Below are 21,035 nucleotides of genomic sequence, written 5' to 3'. Positions count from 1 at the left end.
GATTTCAGCAATCTTTTGAAGGGGGTGGGAACTACTGAAATATTTAAAGTGGTAGATTAGATTTCTGCTCTAGAAAACTAAGTCAGGCAGCAACAAATACATCTTAGAGTCCCACCAAAAGAATCCCATTAAATTTCAGGTTTTCTTTCCTTCTCGTAACTTCCATACTCTATCTTCTGCCCCCTAACCTGAAAAATTCCTGGTCAAATCTTTAAGATTCAGCACAAGCTCAACTCAAGGCTTTTCAAACCACCCACTCCTTTGTGCCTGCAATGCATCAGTGCCTCTTAGATACAGCTCTAGCAGGTGTGTAAAACACCTACTAGAATTTCTTTATGAGTCTCTCTCCATCACTAGACGAGTACTACCTGTTCTTATTTATTAGTTCTTGTAGCCCAACATCATGCAGTGATGACCCACAGAAGAGTTTCTGCATGAATAAATCTACCTGAAAAAAACTGGCTAAGATATCTTCTAGTATTATAGTTGAAATACTGCAGTAAGGAAAATATTAATACAAATAGTACACCCAATAAGTATGCAAATGTCTCTGAAATTTGAAGGTATTATGCGAAACAAATGTTTTTATGGTTGGCTAGGGAGTGTCAGGAGGAAACAAAAGCAAATGCAATTCTTTTCTTGGAATTTTAAACTATGTTTTGGATAATTCAACTTGCTCAAAAATATTTTGTATCTGTTGAATATGCAACTCTTTGCAGGGCTCCTAAAAGCATTATTTTATCTCAGGGCTTCAGCCTTTTGCAATGTTATTCCTGTCCAACCCCCACCTTCCACACACCACACACACTCAGAGGCACCTTCTCTATCAACGTGTCCTTCAACACTCAATCTTTCTGGGAATCATCTTAGTTAATCCCTCCTTCTAAGGGTGCCTGTGAGATGCCATTTGTCTTCCTATAGCAGCAAAATACATACTTCAAATCCGTATTTTTGGATCAATTGAGTATAGCATTAAACATCATCAAAAATTTATTATTCATAAAAAACTACTTACCATTGCTCTGCAAATGCAAAGCTCTACGTCTTTGTCATCTCCCTCTACCCCAACTCTAGCCCCTTCTTCAAACATAGCTTTAAGCCTTGCCAGCACCTGGCACTCAGTAAACAGCTGTTAACAAAATGAACGAACTAAAAAAAAAAAAAAAAAAAAAAAAAAAAAACAAAATGAACGAACTAAACTGTATAAAGAATGAATGAATCTATTCTTAAGAGGCCATGCCAAGATTTCGGCTAAAGGATCATCCTACTTATTAATCAACAATAATTACACTAAGGCCAATACTCTATAAAAGCTTTCGTTTGCATGATTTGACTTGTATCAATTTTTACTCATCTTGGTCAAACTAACTTCTAGTTACCCTTGCAGTGTCTACTTTAGAAGTCCTTCCTTTATGCTTCTTAAGCATTGTGCATATAATTCCATCAAGGTCCAAACCATATTGTCTGGAAAGTTGTTTACTGCTCCCACCAGGTCAGAAACTCCTCAAAGGCAGGCAGGCGTCTTATGCATTTCTATATTCGAGCAAGCACAATACTTGGCCCAAAGGGGCTACCCATTATTCTGTGTGCTAACATAAAAAAAATTAACTATAATTAATAAACAGAGAATTAGTTTAACAGTCTGTATAGTTGTTCTGATAGATTATCTTAAAGTCATGGTTTTATTTTTAGAACCACAATAAAACACTGATTTATACCCAAAGTATCTTATACTGGATTTAATAGAGTCAAGCAACAGGCTTAAGAAAAACTGGAGAATTCATGGGAAAAGATCATCATGATTCAATTTACAAGCAGCCACCTCTACCTACTTACAGAACAGTTCTACATAGGAACACTGAAAGCAAAGAAATCTGTGGTTTTTACTGCCTCCAGCCACATTCTGAAAAAATGCAAGAAACCTAACTTTAACTGCATTCAAGGTTCCGTGTAACATTTTAAATTCAAGTATGTTAAAGCCAGTTTGTCTTCTGACTTAATTCCATTCATTCCATTCTTAATGCTATTCCATTCTCAAAAAGTCATGATACATTTATATCTATACCCTTGTCCCCAGGTGGGCCAAGTTCTGTGAAGGTCATTCCTTTCCATTCCTATAGTCACCATTACAGCATTGGGCCTTATACAGGTAGTTGAACCTTGAACACCACAGGTTTGAGGTGTGTGGGTCAACTTATGTATGCACGGATCTTTTTTTCCCAATACAGTTACAGTAAATGTATTTTCTCTAATGATTTTAATAACATTTTCTTCCTCTAGCTTTATTCTAAGAATCCAGTATACAATACATAGAACATACAGAGGATATATTAATTGACAGTTTATATTATTGGTAAAATTCTAGTCAACAGGAGTTGACCATTAGCAGTTAAGTTTGGGGGGAGGGAGGAGTCCAAAGTTATACACAGATTTTCCACTGCTTGGGGGGGTGGTTCCTCTAAGCTTTGTTTTGTTCAAGGTCAACTTTATTTCTACTTGGATCAGCCCAACACACTGACTAGAACCTCTGCAGGTTTTCCTCTAGTTAATCTACTAGTCACAATGTTACAAATTAATCTCCCTTTAAATCAGTGGTTCAAAATATTGGATTATTTGTCATCACTTCTCCCCCTAGACATTTGGTATTCTCCAGAGACATTTTTGGTTGTCACAACTGGAGGAGTGCTATTGCAAGCTACTAGGTGGAGGCGGGGGATGCTTAACATCCCATAGTGGATAGGACAGCCCTTCCCACAACAAAGAATGATATGGCTATATATACACATCCCAACCCCCCCCTCCCTTTCCCCCCCCCACCCCCCCCACCCCCCCCACCCCCCGTTACACTGGACCTGTTTCTTTCTCCATTAAAATGGGGTTAAAATACCTACATTAAGATTGTCGGGAGGATGAACTTAGCTGCTGTATGGAGAGCACTAAGGCACAGTGCCTACCTACTGGGTACTTTCACACATTAAAAAAAATTGCTAAAGCTGTTACTTTTGTCTTTTTTCTCAAACAGAATGATTCTCACAGTAAAAAGGCAAGAATGGACATCTAAAATTTATTTTAAATATATATTTTTAAAGATTTATTTGTTTATTTATTTATGATAGACATAGAGAGAGAGAGGCAGAGACACAGGCAGAGCAAGAAGCAGGCTCCATGCAGGGAGCCCGACGCAGGACTCCATCCCGGGACTCCAGGATCGCACCCTGAGCCAAAGGCAGGCACCAAACCACTGAGCCACCCAGGGATCCCCTAAAATTTATTTTAAATATTAAAAGGATTTGGGGATCCCTGGGTGGCTCAGAGGTTTGCACCTGCCTTCGGCCCAGGGTGTGATCCTGGAGTCCCAGGATCAGGTCCCTTGCATGGAGCCTGCTTCTACCTCTGGCCTGTGTCTCTGCCTCTCTCTCTGTGTCTCTTATGAACAAATAAATAAAATCTTTATAAATAAATAAACAAACAAATAAATAAGTGATTTAAAATAAACATCACTGAGGTGTTTTTCAGGGCCTGGATAAATTATGTCAATTACGAAAGCAAGCAAGGTGGCTGAATCCTAGTTAGAGCAAGTGCTATTAGCCTGGAAAAATGTTAACGTCATCAAAAACGCACTAAACAGATTTAGAAAACTGGAGCTGATGTGCCTGCCACTGAAAAGAAAGAGTCCAAATGAAGATGTTGTAGACTCAGAAGAGACTGCAAGGACCCAGAATCAGAGAATCCTGACACACTAACCTCTTTTCCTCAACAGAACTACTAAAACTGGGAAAACACCATCAACAGAATGTATTAGGAATGCTCTCTGAAATCTGACAAGGCTTTTCATTGTAGTTTTATGGAAACATGGCTTGGGTACAATGACAATTTGGTAGACTTGTAATCACTGGAATAACAGCACCAAACATGATGCCTTACCCAATGTCATCACGTGAGAATCTGCTCCTATTTCCTTTCCAAAACCACTTCCCTCTCTGGCAACTCAGAAATTCCCCCTCTACTACCTGAGGCTAACCCCTCCAAAGTACCTAACACATGGCCTTCTTAAAGACCTAACTCTTGCAGACCTAACTCTCTCTGGATCTCTTCATCACTCCCATCCCATCAACCTTTCTCTCCTAGATCTCTACATCACTCCCATCCAATTTCAATATGCCCTACCATGGTCCACCCTAACCCTCCCTTGCCCTGTAATTTCTGCCCACTTCTCAGCACCTCTTGAGCCCTCAAAGTCAACCTTCTTGAAAGAGTTGTTCTAACAGTTTTCTCACCTCTCAATTGATTTCCACTCCCATCACTGCTAAAGTAGTCCAAAACTAAAGTCTTTCTTTTCTGTCCTCATTATAGTTAAGTTCTAACTTGCCTTTGCGAAATCGAAGCAGAATGAAAAAAGTAAAGGAAAAAGGATGTCTGACTTGCAGCAGCAGCAACTTAAAAAAAAAAAAAAAAAAGACTTTAATCACAATAAATTCAAAATGAGTCATGTTCTTAGAAATTACAACAGAAATATGCTCACTCTGCTGGGTACTGGTCCTATAGCACTCGGATTTCAGTTCTGAGGACGCCTTGCAAAATAAAACTCTTAAACTGTCATCAGTGCTTGAAGATGCAACCTGTTGCCCTGGGGAATAGGTGCGTGGGAAGCGTTGCCTGGCACGGAGCAAGATCTCCTCCTGAATGAACACAACCTGAAAAATTTCACCTGAACCCAAGACTCGAGGAATCGGATTGCCAGTAGGGCCAGTATTACACCCTCCCCTCTCTTGCAACTGAGAAACTCCCCCATCTCTTTAGATGAGAAAATCAGAAGGCATATCTGCACTTAAACCAGGTTTTCTGACTCAGAAGTTCGGAATACTCAAGACACATTTTATGTAAGGGGGGGGGGGGCACCAAAGTTCGCCCAAGCCACCACTTCAGCGCACTTGGAAGGAGCTTCAATTCCTACCCCACCTGACTTTATGAAAATGATGAATGGAAAGGGACCCATGATTAGTAATCATGAGACTTTCCACCACAATCCTCCCCGGGTGGGTTTTAACGTCTTCCGTCCTCCCCACGGCCCCCTGCAGAGGGCCCCTCCCTTCACCCGAAGGGCCCAAGGCGAAGATCTAATCTCTCCTGGAGGCCCGCCTACCTGCCAACGCAGCCGGGGGGGCGGGGGGGGGGGCGCCGGCGAGGCCCGAGCTCCCCCCCCCCGCCCCCGACGGCCAGGACCAAGCCGCGGAGAAGCCCCGCCGCCTCCCCGCGTCCCCCGGCCTGGGCTCACCCGCGTGGGACATGGGCGTGGTGAGGTTCCCGTGGCCCTCGTCGTTGTAGAGAACCACGGCAGACGCGTTCCTCCGCGCCGCCACCAGCACCTTGTCCTTGAAGGTGCAGCCCCCGCGCGCCACCAGGGCGACCCAGGGCGCGCCCCCCCGGCCGCCGGGCGCGGGCACGAGGAAGCGCGTGTCGGGCGCGCAGCCGTCGGGGTCGCGGTCCGCCGCGCGCGGGACGCCCACCACGCCCTGGGCGGCCTCCTTGGGCGAGCTGTCGCCGAAGCGGCCGCTCTCCGAGACGCTCCACACCGTGCGGTTCGTGCGCGGGTCCACGTACTCGGTGCTCACCACGGCCGAGTACCACTCCAGCGCCCGGCCCCGGGCCCCGGGCGCGTACAGGGCCAGCGCCAAGAGCGCCAGCGCGCCGCGGGCCCCCACGCCCGCCTCGGGCCGCCGCCGCCACGCCATGGCCCCGCCGCCGGGCTGCCGAGGAGGACGGCCTCCCGCGGAGCCGGGGGACGCGCGCGCGCGAGGCCCGGAGCAGGCTGGAGAAGCGGGCGCTCGCCGCCGGGCGGGGAAGAGCTAGGCCGGGCGGCGGGAGGGGCCGCGGCGCACGCGCACCTGGCGGGGCGGAGACGGGGCGGAGACGGGGCGGGGCGAGGGGGCGTGGCCTTCCCTGGCCCCGCCCCGCCGGGCCCCCGCCCTGAGCGCTCGTCCTCGGCCCGGCGGCCCCGCGACCCCGGGGGACCCCGCGGACGCAGCGGCCCGGTGCGGCGGCTCGCGCGCGGCGTCTTGCTCCACGCAGGGCGCGGTGGCGGGGGACCGTGCTCAGGGCCCCCCGAAGGCGGGGGAAGTGACCGTCGGGGAAGCGGCCGAGGGGCGTGGGCACGCGGTTGTGTTTATGAAGCGTGGACGGTGCAGTGCAAGGGGCGTGACAGAGGCCTTGCCTGTCTAGAACCAGGCTACGTAGATTTTCCATGCACGTTTTGTGACCCATTTTTGTAACACCGACCGATCTCTTGTCGCTTCTCTCAAGCCTTGTGCTCAACCTTTTCTACTGTATTTTATGTATAATCTGTAGTTTTGAAATAAGTGCATGAAACTACCTGTTTAGATGAGCACTTACATTGAACAGCAGTAAATAAAGCAAACGCTGGATGGTAGTCCGTTTGGAATTGCAGTGGCTAAAAAGCCTTACTGCAGCAGGAAAAGTTGAGACTGAATTTCCGACTGATTCATCTTCCTCCTTCTACGAGGATCTATAATTGAAGGAAGTAGAATGTTGACACTCACAGCAGTGGTTTTTGTTCGGCCTTAAACCTCACTTTTTGGGGCGTCTGGGTGGCTCAAGGCAGAGGCTCAGCCTTCAGTTCGGGTCATGATCTCAGGATACTGCTCTGATTGAGCCTCAGTGGGGAGTCGGCTTCTCTCTCCCTCGAATAGATAAATAAATAAAATCTTTAAATTAAAAAAAAGAAAGAAAGAAACCCTCACTTTTCCTTTTTGTTATCAGCCTCTCTTGGACTGCATTTTAAAACTGCTCGAAGGTGCAGCCTGGCCCACAACCCATAGCTCCCCTTCAAGTGGGATCCCCTTTCCCTTTCCCATCAAGAAACTAGTTTTAAGAGGCTGAAAGGGAGGCAGAGGGCCTTCCCCTTTTCCCAGGTCTAGAGCAAAGGAGGTAAGTTACAGTGTTCATGGCAGGCTAGAGAACAGGTCTCAGGACCCCTACATTATGCTCCAGCAAACAAGATACTTGTAGTTCTCAGAATATGCCTTTGTAGTGTCATGTTATGCCTTTGCAAATTCATTTCCTTCTTTCTAAAATCCTCTTGCTCCTGGCTCTTGACCTGGCAAACACCAATTTAATCTTCAAATTTTATCTCTAAAGCGATTTCTTCTATGAAACCTCTGGTTCCTAAAGACAAACTTGGGTGGTCCTCCTGTTTTCTGTGTTGCTTGTGTAAACCACATTCCAGACTTTTTTCTTTGTCCCTATATATTTTTTTCCTATAAATTTTAAGTGACAAAATACAGGATATATTGTTTACTTGCCTTATACATTAATGTTGAACCAGCAATACTGCTTTCCAAATACAGGTTTTTAGCCTTCTTGCAATACTGCGAGTTTCAAGACAGCAAGGATTGTGTCTTTGGTGTTTTTATGAACCTAACCTCAGCAAGCACAGTGTCCTGTGTAACCCGTGTTGGTTAAAGGAGCAAAATAGCTCTTTTTTTTTTTCTTTCAGAATTAAGGACTTATGATTATTTACAGGTTTGTGGCTTAAAGACATTCAACAGGTTAAGACCTCGCAGCTCTTAAGCCTCGAGGCTCATCCCAGCTTCTTGGTTTTCCTTTCTTGATGACCAGCTTGAAGCCTGTTCCCAAGCTGCTGCCACTGGCTCAAACCCTTAGGGTCTTCATCCCCTACTTCATTGCCACCTGTCAGTTAGTCTCCCAATTCCCCTATTTTCCTGTCCCAAGAAGAAAAGCTGACAGGCCTTACCCCTACCACACTCTTTACGGGGGCAGGAGATGCAGGTTTCATGATTTTTTTTCTTTTAATTGTTTTATTAAAGAACATTTCAAATATCTCCAAAAGTAGAGGGACTAGTGTAATGAAGCTCTATGCACTTATAACTTAAATTCAACAATGATCAACTCATGGCTAAATTTCAAGTATACCCTCAGCCACTTCCCCTTGCCCCTATTGGATTATTTCGAAGAAAATCCTGGTCATCATTTTTTTTAAAGGATCTATCTATCTATCATCTATCTATCTATCTATCACCTATCATCTATCTATCTATCTATCTATCTATCTATCTATCTATCTATTTATTTATTTATCAGGCTCCTGTGGGGAGCCTGATGTGGGACTCCATCCCAGGACCCCAGGATCACGCCCTGAGCCAAAGGCAGATGCTCAACCACTGAGCCACCCAGGTGTCCCATATTTTATTTGTAAACATTTTCATTTGTACCTTTTGAAAAACATAATCACAGTATTATCACGATATTTAAATAGTCTACAATTCTTGAATATCACATATCTAGTCAGTGCACAATTTCCTGAATGGTATCTTACATTTAGTTTGGATCAAGGCTCAAATGTTCACACATTGCATTTGGTGGAAAGGTTTCTCAAGTTTTTTTTCTTTCCTATTTCTTTTTTATTTATTCATGAAAGACACAGACAGAGAGGCAGAGACACAGGCAGAGGGAGAAGCAGGCTCCATGCAGGGAACCCGATGCGGGACTTGATCCAAGGTCTTCAGGATCATGCCCTGGGCTGAAGGCAGGCACCAAACTGCTGAGCCACCCAGGGATCCCCTTTCCTATTTCTTTTTGAAGGATTAGATGATTTGAATTTTTTTTTCGCAGGGTTAGTTACCATAAATGATTACTCGAATCTACTGTTTCATTAAAAAGATTGATTGATTGATTGATTGATTGATTGATTTGCTAGAGAGTGTGGCGGGAGGTGGGGGAAGAGGAGCACAGGGAGACTGGGAGAGGGCGGGGGGAGGAGAAGAGAAACAAACTTACTTCCTGCGCCCTGGAGCCTGGAGCCTGACTGGGCTCTCTGTCTCATGACCCTGACTTCATGACCTGAGCCGAAACCCAACTGATGGCTGAACCAACTGAGCCACAAAGGCTCCCCATTCCTTCTTCATTTTATTAATTGGAACATTTCTATAAAAAGACACTACCCCTCACCAAATATGCATTACCCTGAGGTACAATTTATGTAGAAGAGCCAGATTAAATGTTTATTTATCAGTTTTCAGAATAATGAATCCCTAACTCCCCCTAAAAAGAATCCTTTTTAGGGATCCCCGGGTGGCGCAGCGGTTTGGCGCCTGCCTTTGGCCCAGGGCGCGATCCTGGAGACCCGGGATAGAGTCCCACGTCGGGCTCCCGGTGCATGGAGCCTGCTTCTCCCTCTGCCTGTGTCTCTGTCTCTCTCTGTGTGACTATCATGAATAAATAAATAAAATCTTTAAAAAAAAAAAAAAGAATCCTTTTTAGAAATCCACTGTGCTGGGCACCTGCGTAGCTCAGTGGTTGAGCGTCTGCTTTTGGTTCAGAGTGGATTCCGGGATCCTGGGATCAAGTCTCGAATTGGGCTCCCCACAGGGAGCCTCCTTCTCCCTCTGCCTATGTCTCTGCCTCTCTCTCTCTCTCTCATTACTGAATAAATAGTCTTTATAAACAAATAAAAGAAGTCCAATGTGCTATTCACTGCACTATAGACCCAGGCAAGAGAATTCTTTTTAAATTGTTATTAATAATACATATTTGATGAATTTCAATCCTTTGCTGTTGTTATTCTTATTGAAGCCCATATTCATTCTCCCATCTCTGACCCTAGGGAACCTCTTTAGACTGGATTCTAAATCCATTTGATTCCTTTGATATCTATCCTGCTTTCTGTAGTCAACAGACCATCAGCCATTTCTCTGAGGGCACTTGTTTCCTTTTAGTAGCAAATGCTCTTTAGAGACCACAGTCTATGCCTTGACTTTTAAAAATATTTTTCATTAGTCATATAATAATACATGTTCATTGTTTAAAAGAAATCAGAAAGTATAGATACCTTGAAAGAAGATTAGAAATACCACCACGATACCAGAGAAATACTGCCAAATTTTGGTAAACCACATTCCAGACTTTTTTCTCTGTCCCTATTTTTTTTCCTATAAATTTTCTTTAAGTGACAAAATACAGGACATACTGTTTATTTGCCTTTCAAAAATTCAGCAAGGTCTCATGAACATTTTTCTACATCATGAATACATTTTCCCAAAATCATTTAAATGACTACATGGTATGTTTTTATAATCAATCTTGTTTTGGGACATATAAGTTGCTTTCTGTTTTTCCATGTTATAAATGAAAACATAACATGAACAGTCTTACAAATTTTTCCATATTAATGTTACAAATATTATATTTAAAATATATAATATTTATCATTGAAAATTTACCCAGTCATTTAATGTTTCCCCCATAGGACTAGTTCCTAAAAGTGAAATTGCTGGACCTAAGGGTAGATATGTTTTTTTTTTTTTTTTTTAATTCATGAGACACACACACACACACACAGAGACAGAGACAGAGACAGAGACAGAGACAGAGAGAGAGGCAGGCTCCATGCAAGAGCCTGATGTGGGACTCAATCCCGGGTCTCTAGGATCACATCCTGGCGGCACTAAACAGCTGCACCAGTGGGGCTGCCTTAAGGGTAGATATGTTACAAAAATTATTTTGAATGTGATATGTTCTCACGATTCAAAATTCAAAACAGTTGCCTGGGGGGCTCAGTGGTTGAGTGTCTGCCCTTGGCTCAGGGTGTGATCTGGGGTCCTGAGATCGAATCCCACATCGGGCTCTGTGTGTGGAGCTTTCTTCTCTTCCTTCTGCCTTTGTCTCTGTCTCTCTCTCTGTGTCTCTTGTGAATAAATAAAATCTTAAAAAAAAAACCCAAAATGTAGAAGAGTATGCTCATTGCAACCCTTGTCCCAGCTACCCCAAACCAAGGCAACCAGTATTACTAATTTTTTATGGGTTGTTCCAATATAATTCCATACTTATGCAACAAATTAATTAATTTATTTATTTTCCATCCCTCTTTTTTTTCCACAAAGAGTGGGGTATTATACACTGCTTTGCACCTTGCATTTTTCAGTTATTTTTTGAAGGTCTTTTTTTTAATTTTTATTTATTTATGATAGTCACAGAGAGAGAGAGAGAGAGAGAGAGGCAGAGACACAGGCAGAGGGAGAAGCAGGCTCCATGCACCGGGAGCCCGATGTGGGATTCAATCCTGGGTCTCCAGGATCATGCCCCGGGCCAAAGGCAGGCGCCAAACCGCTGCGCTACCCAAGGATCCCTGAAGGTCTTTGCATAATAGATCATAAAGAGCATCTTCCTTTTTTCTTAGGCTATGTAGGATCTCATTGTATGTTCAATTTTTCCATCATCTATTTAACCAGCCTCCAAGTAATGGACATTTAGGTTATTATCAATCTTTTGCCATTACAAATAATTTTGCCATAAACAACCTTGCACATATATTCCTTTACACATTATCTATAGGCTACATTTCTAGAAGTGGAATTGGTACAGGGATGCCTGGGTGGCTCAGCAGTTTGGCGCCTGCCTTCGGCCCAGGGCGTGATCCTGAAGACCCGGGATCGAGTCCCACGTCGGGCTCCCTGCATGGAGCCTGCTTCTCTCTTTCTGCCTGTGTCTCTGCCTCTCTCTATCTCTCATTAATAAATAAATAAAATCTTTATTTTTTTAAATAAAATCTTTAAAAAAAAAAAGGTGAGTGCATCTGTAATTTCCATAGATATTCCCAAAATGCTCCCCCCACAGAGGTTTTACCAAATTCCATTCCACCAGCAGTATCTGAGAATACTCTCCAACGTAATGTGTGTGCAAACTTTTTATCTGACTGGTTACTAGTATCAGAGTGATTTTATCTGGGTATATATCTTTTTGCTGCTTTTTACTTCAAATTGACCCCCTGGTCCTTCTTATATTTGCTGTTGATCATTACTTGGAACCAAATGAGGAATTTAAAAAAATAACAAACCTGGGAAATTACCCAGTTATTTTGTTCCTTGTCCTTGGTAATTGTTAAATCAGTGGTTCTCAACTTGGCTGTACCGGTGAACCTCCTGGGGTGTTTTTTCAAAAATGCCAAGGCTGAAGCTATCACGTAAGATACCACAATGGTGGATTCCTGACCTTCTGCATTTGATGAAATCCTAGAACTAACTGTACAACATCAAGAATTAACCCTGATGTAAACTGTAGACTTTAGTTAATAATCACGTACCAATATTCATCAATTCATCAGTATTTATCAGTTGTGATTAATACACCACAGGGATGCAAGATATTAATAGTAGGGGAAATCGTGGGGATGAGGGAGGGAGTATATGGGAACTCTTTGTACTTTTGTAGAAAGTGCTCAATTGTACAATTTTGTACAAATAGTGCTCAATTTTTCTGGAAACGTAAAACTGCTCCAAGAAATATAAAGTCTTGGGCAGCCCGGGTGGCTCAGCAGTTTAGCATCACCTCCTGCCCAGGGCCTGATCCTGGAGACCCGGAATCGGGCCCCATGTTGGGCTCCTTGCATGGAGCGGGCTTCTCCCTCTGCCTGTCTCTCTTAAAAAAAAAAAAAAGAAAAGCAGATGGATAATGGTTCAAAGGGTGGTCCTTGAACTGGTATTATTGGCATTACCTGGGATTTTGTTAGAAATGCAAATTCTTGAGCTGCATTCTGGACCTATTGATCTTAAACTGGGAGGGCTAGGACACAGGAGGAGAGCCCAGCTGTCCCTGTTTTGGCAAGCTCTCCAGGTGAGTATGATGCACACCCATATTTGAAAACCACTAGTCTAATCTCATAAAATGATTCTTCTTGGTACCTTGAGTACCTTGATTTGGGACTTGCCCCTTGAGAAATGACAAATTGTAGCATTGTGCTTATAGATGATTTATTTTGCCAGAGCCCCCATGTTAGCTGTGATATATTATTATTCCTAATGGAGTTCAAAGTTGTAATTCAAAAACAAAGTTATTTAAATGTGTAATATACCAAATTTTATTTTATTCACACCAGAGGCTTTTAATTGTGCTACCAAGATAGACTTCTTTCTTTCTTCCTTCCTTCATTCCTTCCTTCCTCCCTTCCTTCATTCCTTCCTTCCTTCCTTCCCTCCCTCCTTTCTTTTCCTTCCTTCCTTCCTTCCTTCCTTCCTTCCTTCCTTCCTTCCTTCCTTCCTCTCTCTCTCTCTCTTTCTTTCTCCCATCCCTTCTTCCCTCCCTTACTTCCTTTCTTTTTTGCCTGTGACTGGATAAGTTTTTTTCACCTCCACAGATATTTTTTCAAAATGGTATTTATTAGAAAAGTTGTAGTTCTGCATAGGCCTACTCAACTAATACTGTACAAACAAATAGTACTGCCTATCAGCGTGCTAGAAGATCATCATAGTGTCCAAAAGAATCCCCAGGAAAGCAATATCTTAGAGGGTGAGGCTGCTGTAAGACACTGTCATTCATAACCCTCAATGCAAGAATTTTGAATGGTTCTTTGCCTCACTTATTGGTTTTATAATACATGCATTGGCAAAGAATCTCTTTTACAATTTTACAACCTTAGGTATGTGAGAATTCTCCAGTTCTTTCTTCTTTTGAATAGTGGCTTTCTTTTTTTTTTAATAAATCATGTCATCTGCAAAGAGTGATAGTTTTCTTTCTTCTTTTCCAATTTGGATGCTTTTTTTTTCTTCTCTTACCTAATTGCACTGGCTGGGACTTTCAATACTCTGTTGAATAAAAGTGGCGATAGTGGACGTCCTTGTCTCAAGAAAAACTTTCAGCTTTTCTTTTTTTTTTAATTTTTATTTATTTATGATAGTCACACAGGGAGAGAGAGAGAGACAGAGACACAGGCAGAGGGAGAAGCAGGCTCCATGCACTGGGAGCCCAACGTGGGATTTGATCCCAGGTCTCCAGGATCGCACCCTGGGCCAAAGGCAGGCGCCAAACCGCTGCGCCACCCAGGGATCCCACTTTCAGCTTTTCATCATCAAATATGATGTTAGCTATGGGCTTGGCATATATGACTTTAATATTGAGAAACATTCCCTCTATACCCACTTTGTTGAGAGTTTTTATCATAAATAGGTGTTGAATTTTATCAAATGCTTTTTCTATATCCATTAAGATGATTATATGATTTTAATACCTCATTTTGTTAATGTGGTGCATCACATTGACTAGCAGATGTTGAGCCAGCCAGGAATAAAGATGTTGAGACATCCCTGGAATAAATCCCACTTAATCATAGTGCATGACTTTTTTTAAGATTTAATTATTTTTTAAATTTTTATTTATTTATGATAGTCACACACACAGAGAGAGAGGCAGAGACATAGGCAGAGGGAGAAGCAGGCTCCATGCACCGGGAGCCCGACGTGGGATTCGATCCCGGGTCTCCAGGATCGTGCCCTGGGCCAAAGGCAGGCGCTAAACCGCTGCGCCACCCAGGGATCCCAAGATTTAATTATTTATTTGAAGTGAGGAGGAGTAGAGGGGGAGAATCTTCAAGTAGACTCTCTGCTGAGTGTGGAGCTGGATGTGGTACTTGATCTCAGAACCCATGAGATCACAACCTAAGCCAAAACTAAGAGCCGGATGCTCAACGAAATGAGGCACCCAGTGTATGATTCTTTTAATGTATTGTTGAATTCAATTTGTTAATATTTTGTTGAGGATTTAAAAATCTATGTTCATCAGGGATATTGGCTTGTAATATTCTTTACCTGTGACATTGTTGTCTGGTTTTGGTATTAGGGTAATGCAGGCTTAATAAAATGAGTTTGGAAGAGTTCCCTCCTCTTCTATTTTTTAGAAGAGTTTGAGAAGGATTGGCATTGATTCTTCTTTGAATGTTTGGTAGAATTCTTCAATGGAGTCATCTGGTCTGGGACTTTTGTTTTTGGGAGGTTTTGGTTTACTGATTCAATTTCCTTACTAGTAATCCATCTATTCAGATTTTCTATTTATTCATGATTCAGGCTTGGTAGGCTGTATGTTTCTAGGAATTTATCCATTTCTTCTAGGTTGTCCAATTGTTGGAGTATAATTGTTCATAGTTACCTCTTATGATCCTTTGTAATGCTGTGGTATCAGTTGTAATAGCTCCTCTTTCATAGAAAACCCTAAAGACTCCATCAAAAAACCGTTTGAACTAATAAACAAATTCAGTAATGTTGCAGGATACAAAATCAATATGCAAAAACCTGTTCCATTTTTATGCACTAAAAATGAACTATCAGAAAGAAATTAAGAAAACAACCCCATTTACAATTACAGCAAAAATAATAAAAGACCTATGAATAAAAATAACCAAGGAGGTAAAAAACCTGTATACTGAAAACTACAAGACATTAAGGAAAGAAACTGAAAATGACAAAAATTAGTGGAAAGATATTCTGTGCTCATGGACTGGAAGAATTTACTACCTAAAGCAATCTACAGATTTACTAACATCTCTATCAAAATTCTAATGGCATTTTTCATAAAATATAGAACAAGCAATCCTAAAGTTTCTGTGAATAGCCAAAACAATCTTGAGAAGGAACAAAAAAACTGGATGCCTCAAATTCCCTGGTTTCAAACTCTATTACAGAACTATAGTAATTAAAACAGTGTGGTTTTGGCATAAAAACAGACACATGGATCAATGGTCAGAATAGTCTAGAAATAAACCCATCCATCTATGGTCAATTAATTTATGATAAAGAAGGCAAGAATATACAATGGGAAATAGGTAAATGGGAAAACTGGACAGCTACATAAAAAAAAAAGGGAATCTAGACCACAATCTTATACTATACACAAAAATTAACTCAAAATGTACTAAAAACTTGAATGTAAGACCTAAAACCATAAAACTTATGAGCTCCTTGACATCCCCAAGGGGATGTTTTTTTTAAATCTGAGACCATTGGATGCCTGGGTGGCTCAGCAGTTGGGCGGCTGCCTTTGGCTCAGGGCATGATCCTGGAATCCAGGAATCCAGTCCCACATCGGACTCCTGGAATGGAGCCTGCTTCTCTGCCTCTCTCTCTATCTCTGTGTCTCTCATGAATAAATAAATAAAATCTTAAAAAAATAAATCTGAGACCAAAAGTAAAAGCAACAAAAGCAAAAATTAACAAGTGGGACTCCATCAAACTAAAAAGCTCCTGCATAGCAAAGGAACTCATCAACAAAATAAAAAGGCAACCTATTGAATGGGAGAAAATATTTACAAGTCACATATCTGATAATGGGTTAATATCCAAAATATATAATCATACTCAACAGGAAAAAAAAATCTGACCTAAAAACGGGCAAATCTGAATAGTCACTTTTCTGAAAAGATAGATAGATGGCCAATAGGTACAGGAAAAGATGCTCAACGTCAATAATGATCAGGAAAATGCTAATCAAACCACAATAAGTTACCAGCTCACCCCTGTTAGAATGGCTATTATCAAAAAAGTAAGAAATAACAAGCATTGGTGAGGATGTAGAGAAAAGGACGCTCTCATTCACTGTTGGTGGAAATGTAAATTGGTACAGCCACTGTGGAAAACAGTATGGAAGTTCCTTAAAAATTAAAAATAGAACTACCTCATGATCCAGCAATTCCACCTCTGGATATTTATGGAAGAAAACAAAACTACTAATTTGAAAAGATACAGGCACCTCCATGTTCATTCAGTTTCTTACAATAGCCAAGATATGGAAATAACCTACGTGTCCATCCATGGATGAATGGATAAAGAAATTGTGGTACATACACACACACTCACACACACACAGAGAAGAATATTATTCAGCCATAAAAAATGAAATTTTTTTGTCATTTGTGACAACATGGATGGACCTCAATGCCATTATATTAAGTGAACATTATACATTATATTAACATTATATAACATTATATTAAGTCAGACAGAAAAAGGTACACTGTATGCTTTCTCCTCTACGCAGAATCTAAAATAAAACCCCAGGGGCACCTGGGTGCTCAGTTGGTTGGGCATCTGCCTTTGGCTTGGGTCATGATCCTGGGGTCCTGGGATCAAGCCCCACATCGGTCTCTCTGCTCAGTGGGGAATCTGCTTCTCTCTCTGCCCCTCCCCCTGCTTGTACTCTCTCTCTCAAATAAATAAATAAAATCTTAAAATAATAATAATAATTAAAAAAAACCCCAAACCAAGCTCACAGATTGTGGTTGCCAGAGGTGGGGGTTAGGAGGTGGGAGAAATGAGTGAAGGTGATCGAAAGATCTAAAAAATTTAAAAACTAAAAAAATATATAAATTTCCCTATTCAGCATTCCTACTTTTAGGTAATTATTCTGCAGATAAACCTCCAAAGGGATGAAGTGGCAAAAACAAAACAAAATAACAACAAAATACCAAAAAACAACGTGTCTCAAGGTTTGCTTCCGGGTTAGCAACCCAAGGCATATATTTTCTCAGCACCCCCAAGTATGATATGACTTAACACTTTCAACCTTGCCACATCTGTTACTTGGCTGATCCTCAAAGTATCTAAGTCTGTGGCTCCTTTTCTAGGCATGCTGCAGGCTTACGGGAAGCCCTGTGCCAGGTCTGTGGGAGGAGCACCTTGGGGAGGGAAATTCTGAGCTAGATCACACAGGGTGACCCCTACCTCCTTCCTGACTTCATTATAGCCACACCCACTCGAAACTGCAACTCTGCTTCTCTGTCTTGGATTCCAGGCAGGTGTAATGGCTACAGGAGTCCCAAGTCTAGTTTTCCAGAGTGAGTCATAGCAGGGCCTGACCTTAGAAAAATAAAGATAAAAATAAAATAAAATGAAAGAAATACATAAAAAGAGATCTCAGCTCTATACCACAGTGACTGTGTCAGTCAGCATAGGGCCCCTTCAAAGTGCAGTAGGTTCCAATGGGGTCCAGAATCCAGGGCTGGGGGCCTAGGGGGAGGGGATCTGATTAACAGCCTAACATATGATGTAAAGATCTCTAGTAGTGCCATGAATTCTGTTTACATACTGTTTCCATGCCTATCGTGAGGGCCAGGAACCCTAGTGCCAGCTTGTCTGAGTTCTAAACACCTTCTTGGTATCGCCTTGGAGGCTTGCATGTTCCAAGGGACTGGATCCCTCTCTTCCTCTTTACTCTCAAAGGTGTGTGACTCACTTCTGTGCCTCTGGAATCCTTCCCCTAACCCCTAACCCAGCTTCTCTCACCTAATGTGTATACTCATTGCCTAAAGAACCTATTGAAAGAGTGTTCCAGGCCTCAAGAGATTCTGATTCCAGGAGCGGGTTGGGGCCCATGAATTCACATTTCAACTCCCTAAGAGGCTCCTCAGAGGATTACCCTTTCTGTAACACTGACTAGGATGCCATCAAAAGGTGGGATCACCTGAGAACAGCTTCTTTTGTCCACGAGGCAAAACTTCCCGAGGCAAAGAAATAGCAAGCTCTGCCTGAAACACCTACACTGGGTGTTGGGTGATGTAGCATAGAGAGTAGAACAAAGAAATTAGTATTTCAAAATAAATATTACCAACTAGAAATCATGAAATTAGGTTCTGCTACTAAAACATCACTTCTTTCATTTACATGTGACTACATACATACTGAGATTCTGTTGAGATTTAAAAATAATTTTCAAAAGAAGCTTAAATCCTTTTTCTAGAAAAAGGATCTTCATGATGGCAGGGACTATGGCTGTGTATACTCACTCAGATAAGTGTATATTGTGATGAATGAATGAATGAATGAATGAATGAGTGAGTGAATAAATGGTAACTTAGTAAAATTAAGAAACACACATATTCACCTCTGTTGTACCCAGGTTTATCTAAAGAAGGACCGGAATGGATATCTTGTAATTGTTAATAACAGGGTTGTTTTTGGTGTTGGTACTACTCTGGGTGAATAAGTATGTTCTGAATTTAGTTTTATTTCTCTATGAATTAAAGAAAATATTTTTCCCATTTTATTTATTATTATTATATATTTTTTTAAAGACTGAGAGTGCATGTGTGAGATGGGGGCGGGGCAGAGGGAGAGAGAGCGTCCCAAGGGGACTCGAACTCATGACTTTGAGATCACGACATGAGCCAAAAATCAAGAGTCGGATGCTTAACCAAATGAGCCACCCAGGCACTCCTCTTTTCTTTATTTTAAACATTTTCTTTAACGCACTTGAATGATTTTATTTGTAATATAATAAATATTATAAGCTTTTTTTTTTTAATATTATAAGCTTAAATAAAACCAGTGTTGCTAGGTCTACAAAATCTTCCTAGTTCTGCTTGGGGTATATAAGTGCATGTTGGGGGAATATAGGGCAGAGGACACATGGAGGTACAAAGAACAGTCTTTTGCTGGGTTCCCTGGTGAGTGTGTCAAAGGCACCACCCTTTTGACAGCCCAGATGGATCACAGAGTCCCCGGAAGTGCCTGCCTGAGGGTGAACTTCTATTGGACTCCACTCAAACCAGAAAACCCAGGGTGGCTCCTGAGAAGAAATCTCTCTAGGCTCATTTTAGACCAAATCTAGGCCACGGTGGCTCCAGAATATGAGTCTAATATGGGTCAGGGGTGCTAGAGGCCTCTCTTAACTTTTCAATCCCTAAAAGAACTCATAAATATAGCACCAAAGCACAGAAGGGGGTAATTTGGTAATGTTGGTCATTAGGTCATAAACTTGAACATTATCAAACATCCTTTCCAGCTGAATCAGACTATAATTAGACCCAGGCCTGGGCAGTCCTTTGCACAATAGCCTGTTACTTTGTTTGGTTTTTGTTTTTTAACCTACTAGCTACCTCTTTGGTCTTCTGAGCATTGCCAGCATTAAGAAATAATGGATAAATCTGACTCCATTCTCCAAAAGTTCTCCATAATGAATTTTCAGGAAGAAAATTTCTGCTGGCCTTCTTGGGGTTCCTGCTTATTTGTGGTGCCAATTCCAGAATCCTCCCTTTGGACAGGCCAAGGTATCTATAATTCACTAGATCACCACTGTCTAAGAGAAGTACAAAATGAGCTACATATATGTAAACTTAAATAGTAGCCACATTAAAAATTTTTTTTAAAACTGGGTGAAATTAATTTTAATTAATGTTTTACTCAGTTGAATATACTCCAAATATTTCAACATATACTCAGTATAAACACGATTGAGATTGTTTACTTTTTTGGTACTAAGTCTTTGGAATAAAGTATGTTTTACACTCCCAATATGTCTTAATTAGGACTAGCCACATTTCAAGTGCTCAATAGCCAAATGTGGCTGGTGCCATTTTATTGAACAATGTAGGACCAGGTGAATACAGGTAGATTCCCTGAGACATTGCTGTGTGTCTAGCAAGAACATATTACTTATTAATGGACACAAAATACAGCTGTGTCTTGATGTCACATACAAGGTATTAAAATAGCTTTCAAACAATCTGCTCAATAAAGCTTCTTTCTCAATACCAAAGATCTTAGTTTCCAGTATTTTTATGTGCCTGTATCTCCTGGTTTTTCCCCCCAGTATCTCCTGTTTTCAAAAATATGATTCTCTAACAAATATTCCTAAATAGAACAATGGAAACATTTTCTTACCACCACTTGCAAATTTAACTCCAGTATATGAAATAACTAATTCACCAGATGATGCAAATTATGAGGTTGGATATTTACCAAAACACTTGTATAAAACCTTTCTTTATCATTGTGAAATATGCAGGTTATGACATCCTACAAACTCTATAAATACATATGTGTGTAAATGGTTACTAAAAGCCCATAAACAGGGGGTATGTAAGGCTGCAAGGTGCTAGCTGTGATTTGCAAGTCCTTAAGTGCCTTCCTGGGACTGGGTCCCCCCAATGATTACAGAGCCTTGTTAGACAATGTAATAGTTCACCCTGGCAAGAAAGTCTTCCATTTCCCCAAGCTTGAGGATTTCACTGCTCTTTTTGGAAATAAGTGATACATTTATTCATTTATACTCATAAAATGAGCTACTCTTCTGAGTATGTTTATGAGAAAAGGCAAGGTTTTTCCTTGGGCCACCGGCGGGGGGCTCAGCAGTTTAGCGCTGTGTTCAGCCCAGGGCATGATCCTGGAGACCTGGGATGGAGTCCCATGTCCGGCTCCCCGCGGGGAGGCTGCTTCTCCCTCTGCCTGTGTCTCTCATGAATA

At 41.7% G+C, this 21,035-nt stretch overlaps 1 protein-coding gene across 2 annotated transcripts in view; it reads right to left on the bottom strand.

The window, feature by feature from the left end:
- RNF149 (ring finger protein 149) overlaps positions 1 to 5,747 on the bottom strand; it is a 32,117-nt gene extending 26,370 nt beyond the window's left edge. For both annotated transcript variants that reach the window (XR_012039485.1, XM_072844492.1), the window contains exon 1: positions 5,276 to 5,747. Coding sequence is in view for 1 of the 2 variants with exons in the window: in XM_072844492.1 (XP_072700593.1) it covers positions 5,276 to 5,732 (457 nt within the window). In the remaining variant the exon portion in view is untranslated. The remainder of the gene's footprint in view (positions 1 to 5,275) is intronic.
- Positions 5,748 to 21,035: the final 15,288 nt, after the last annotated feature.

The sequence above is a fragment of the Canis lupus genome, chromosome 11, assembly GCF_048164855.1.
Source record: "Canis lupus baileyi chromosome 11, mCanLup2.hap1, whole genome shotgun sequence".
NCBI lineage: Eukaryota > Metazoa > Chordata > Mammalia > Carnivora > Canidae > Canis > Canis lupus.
This window is presented reverse-complemented; position numbering and strand designations above follow the sequence as displayed.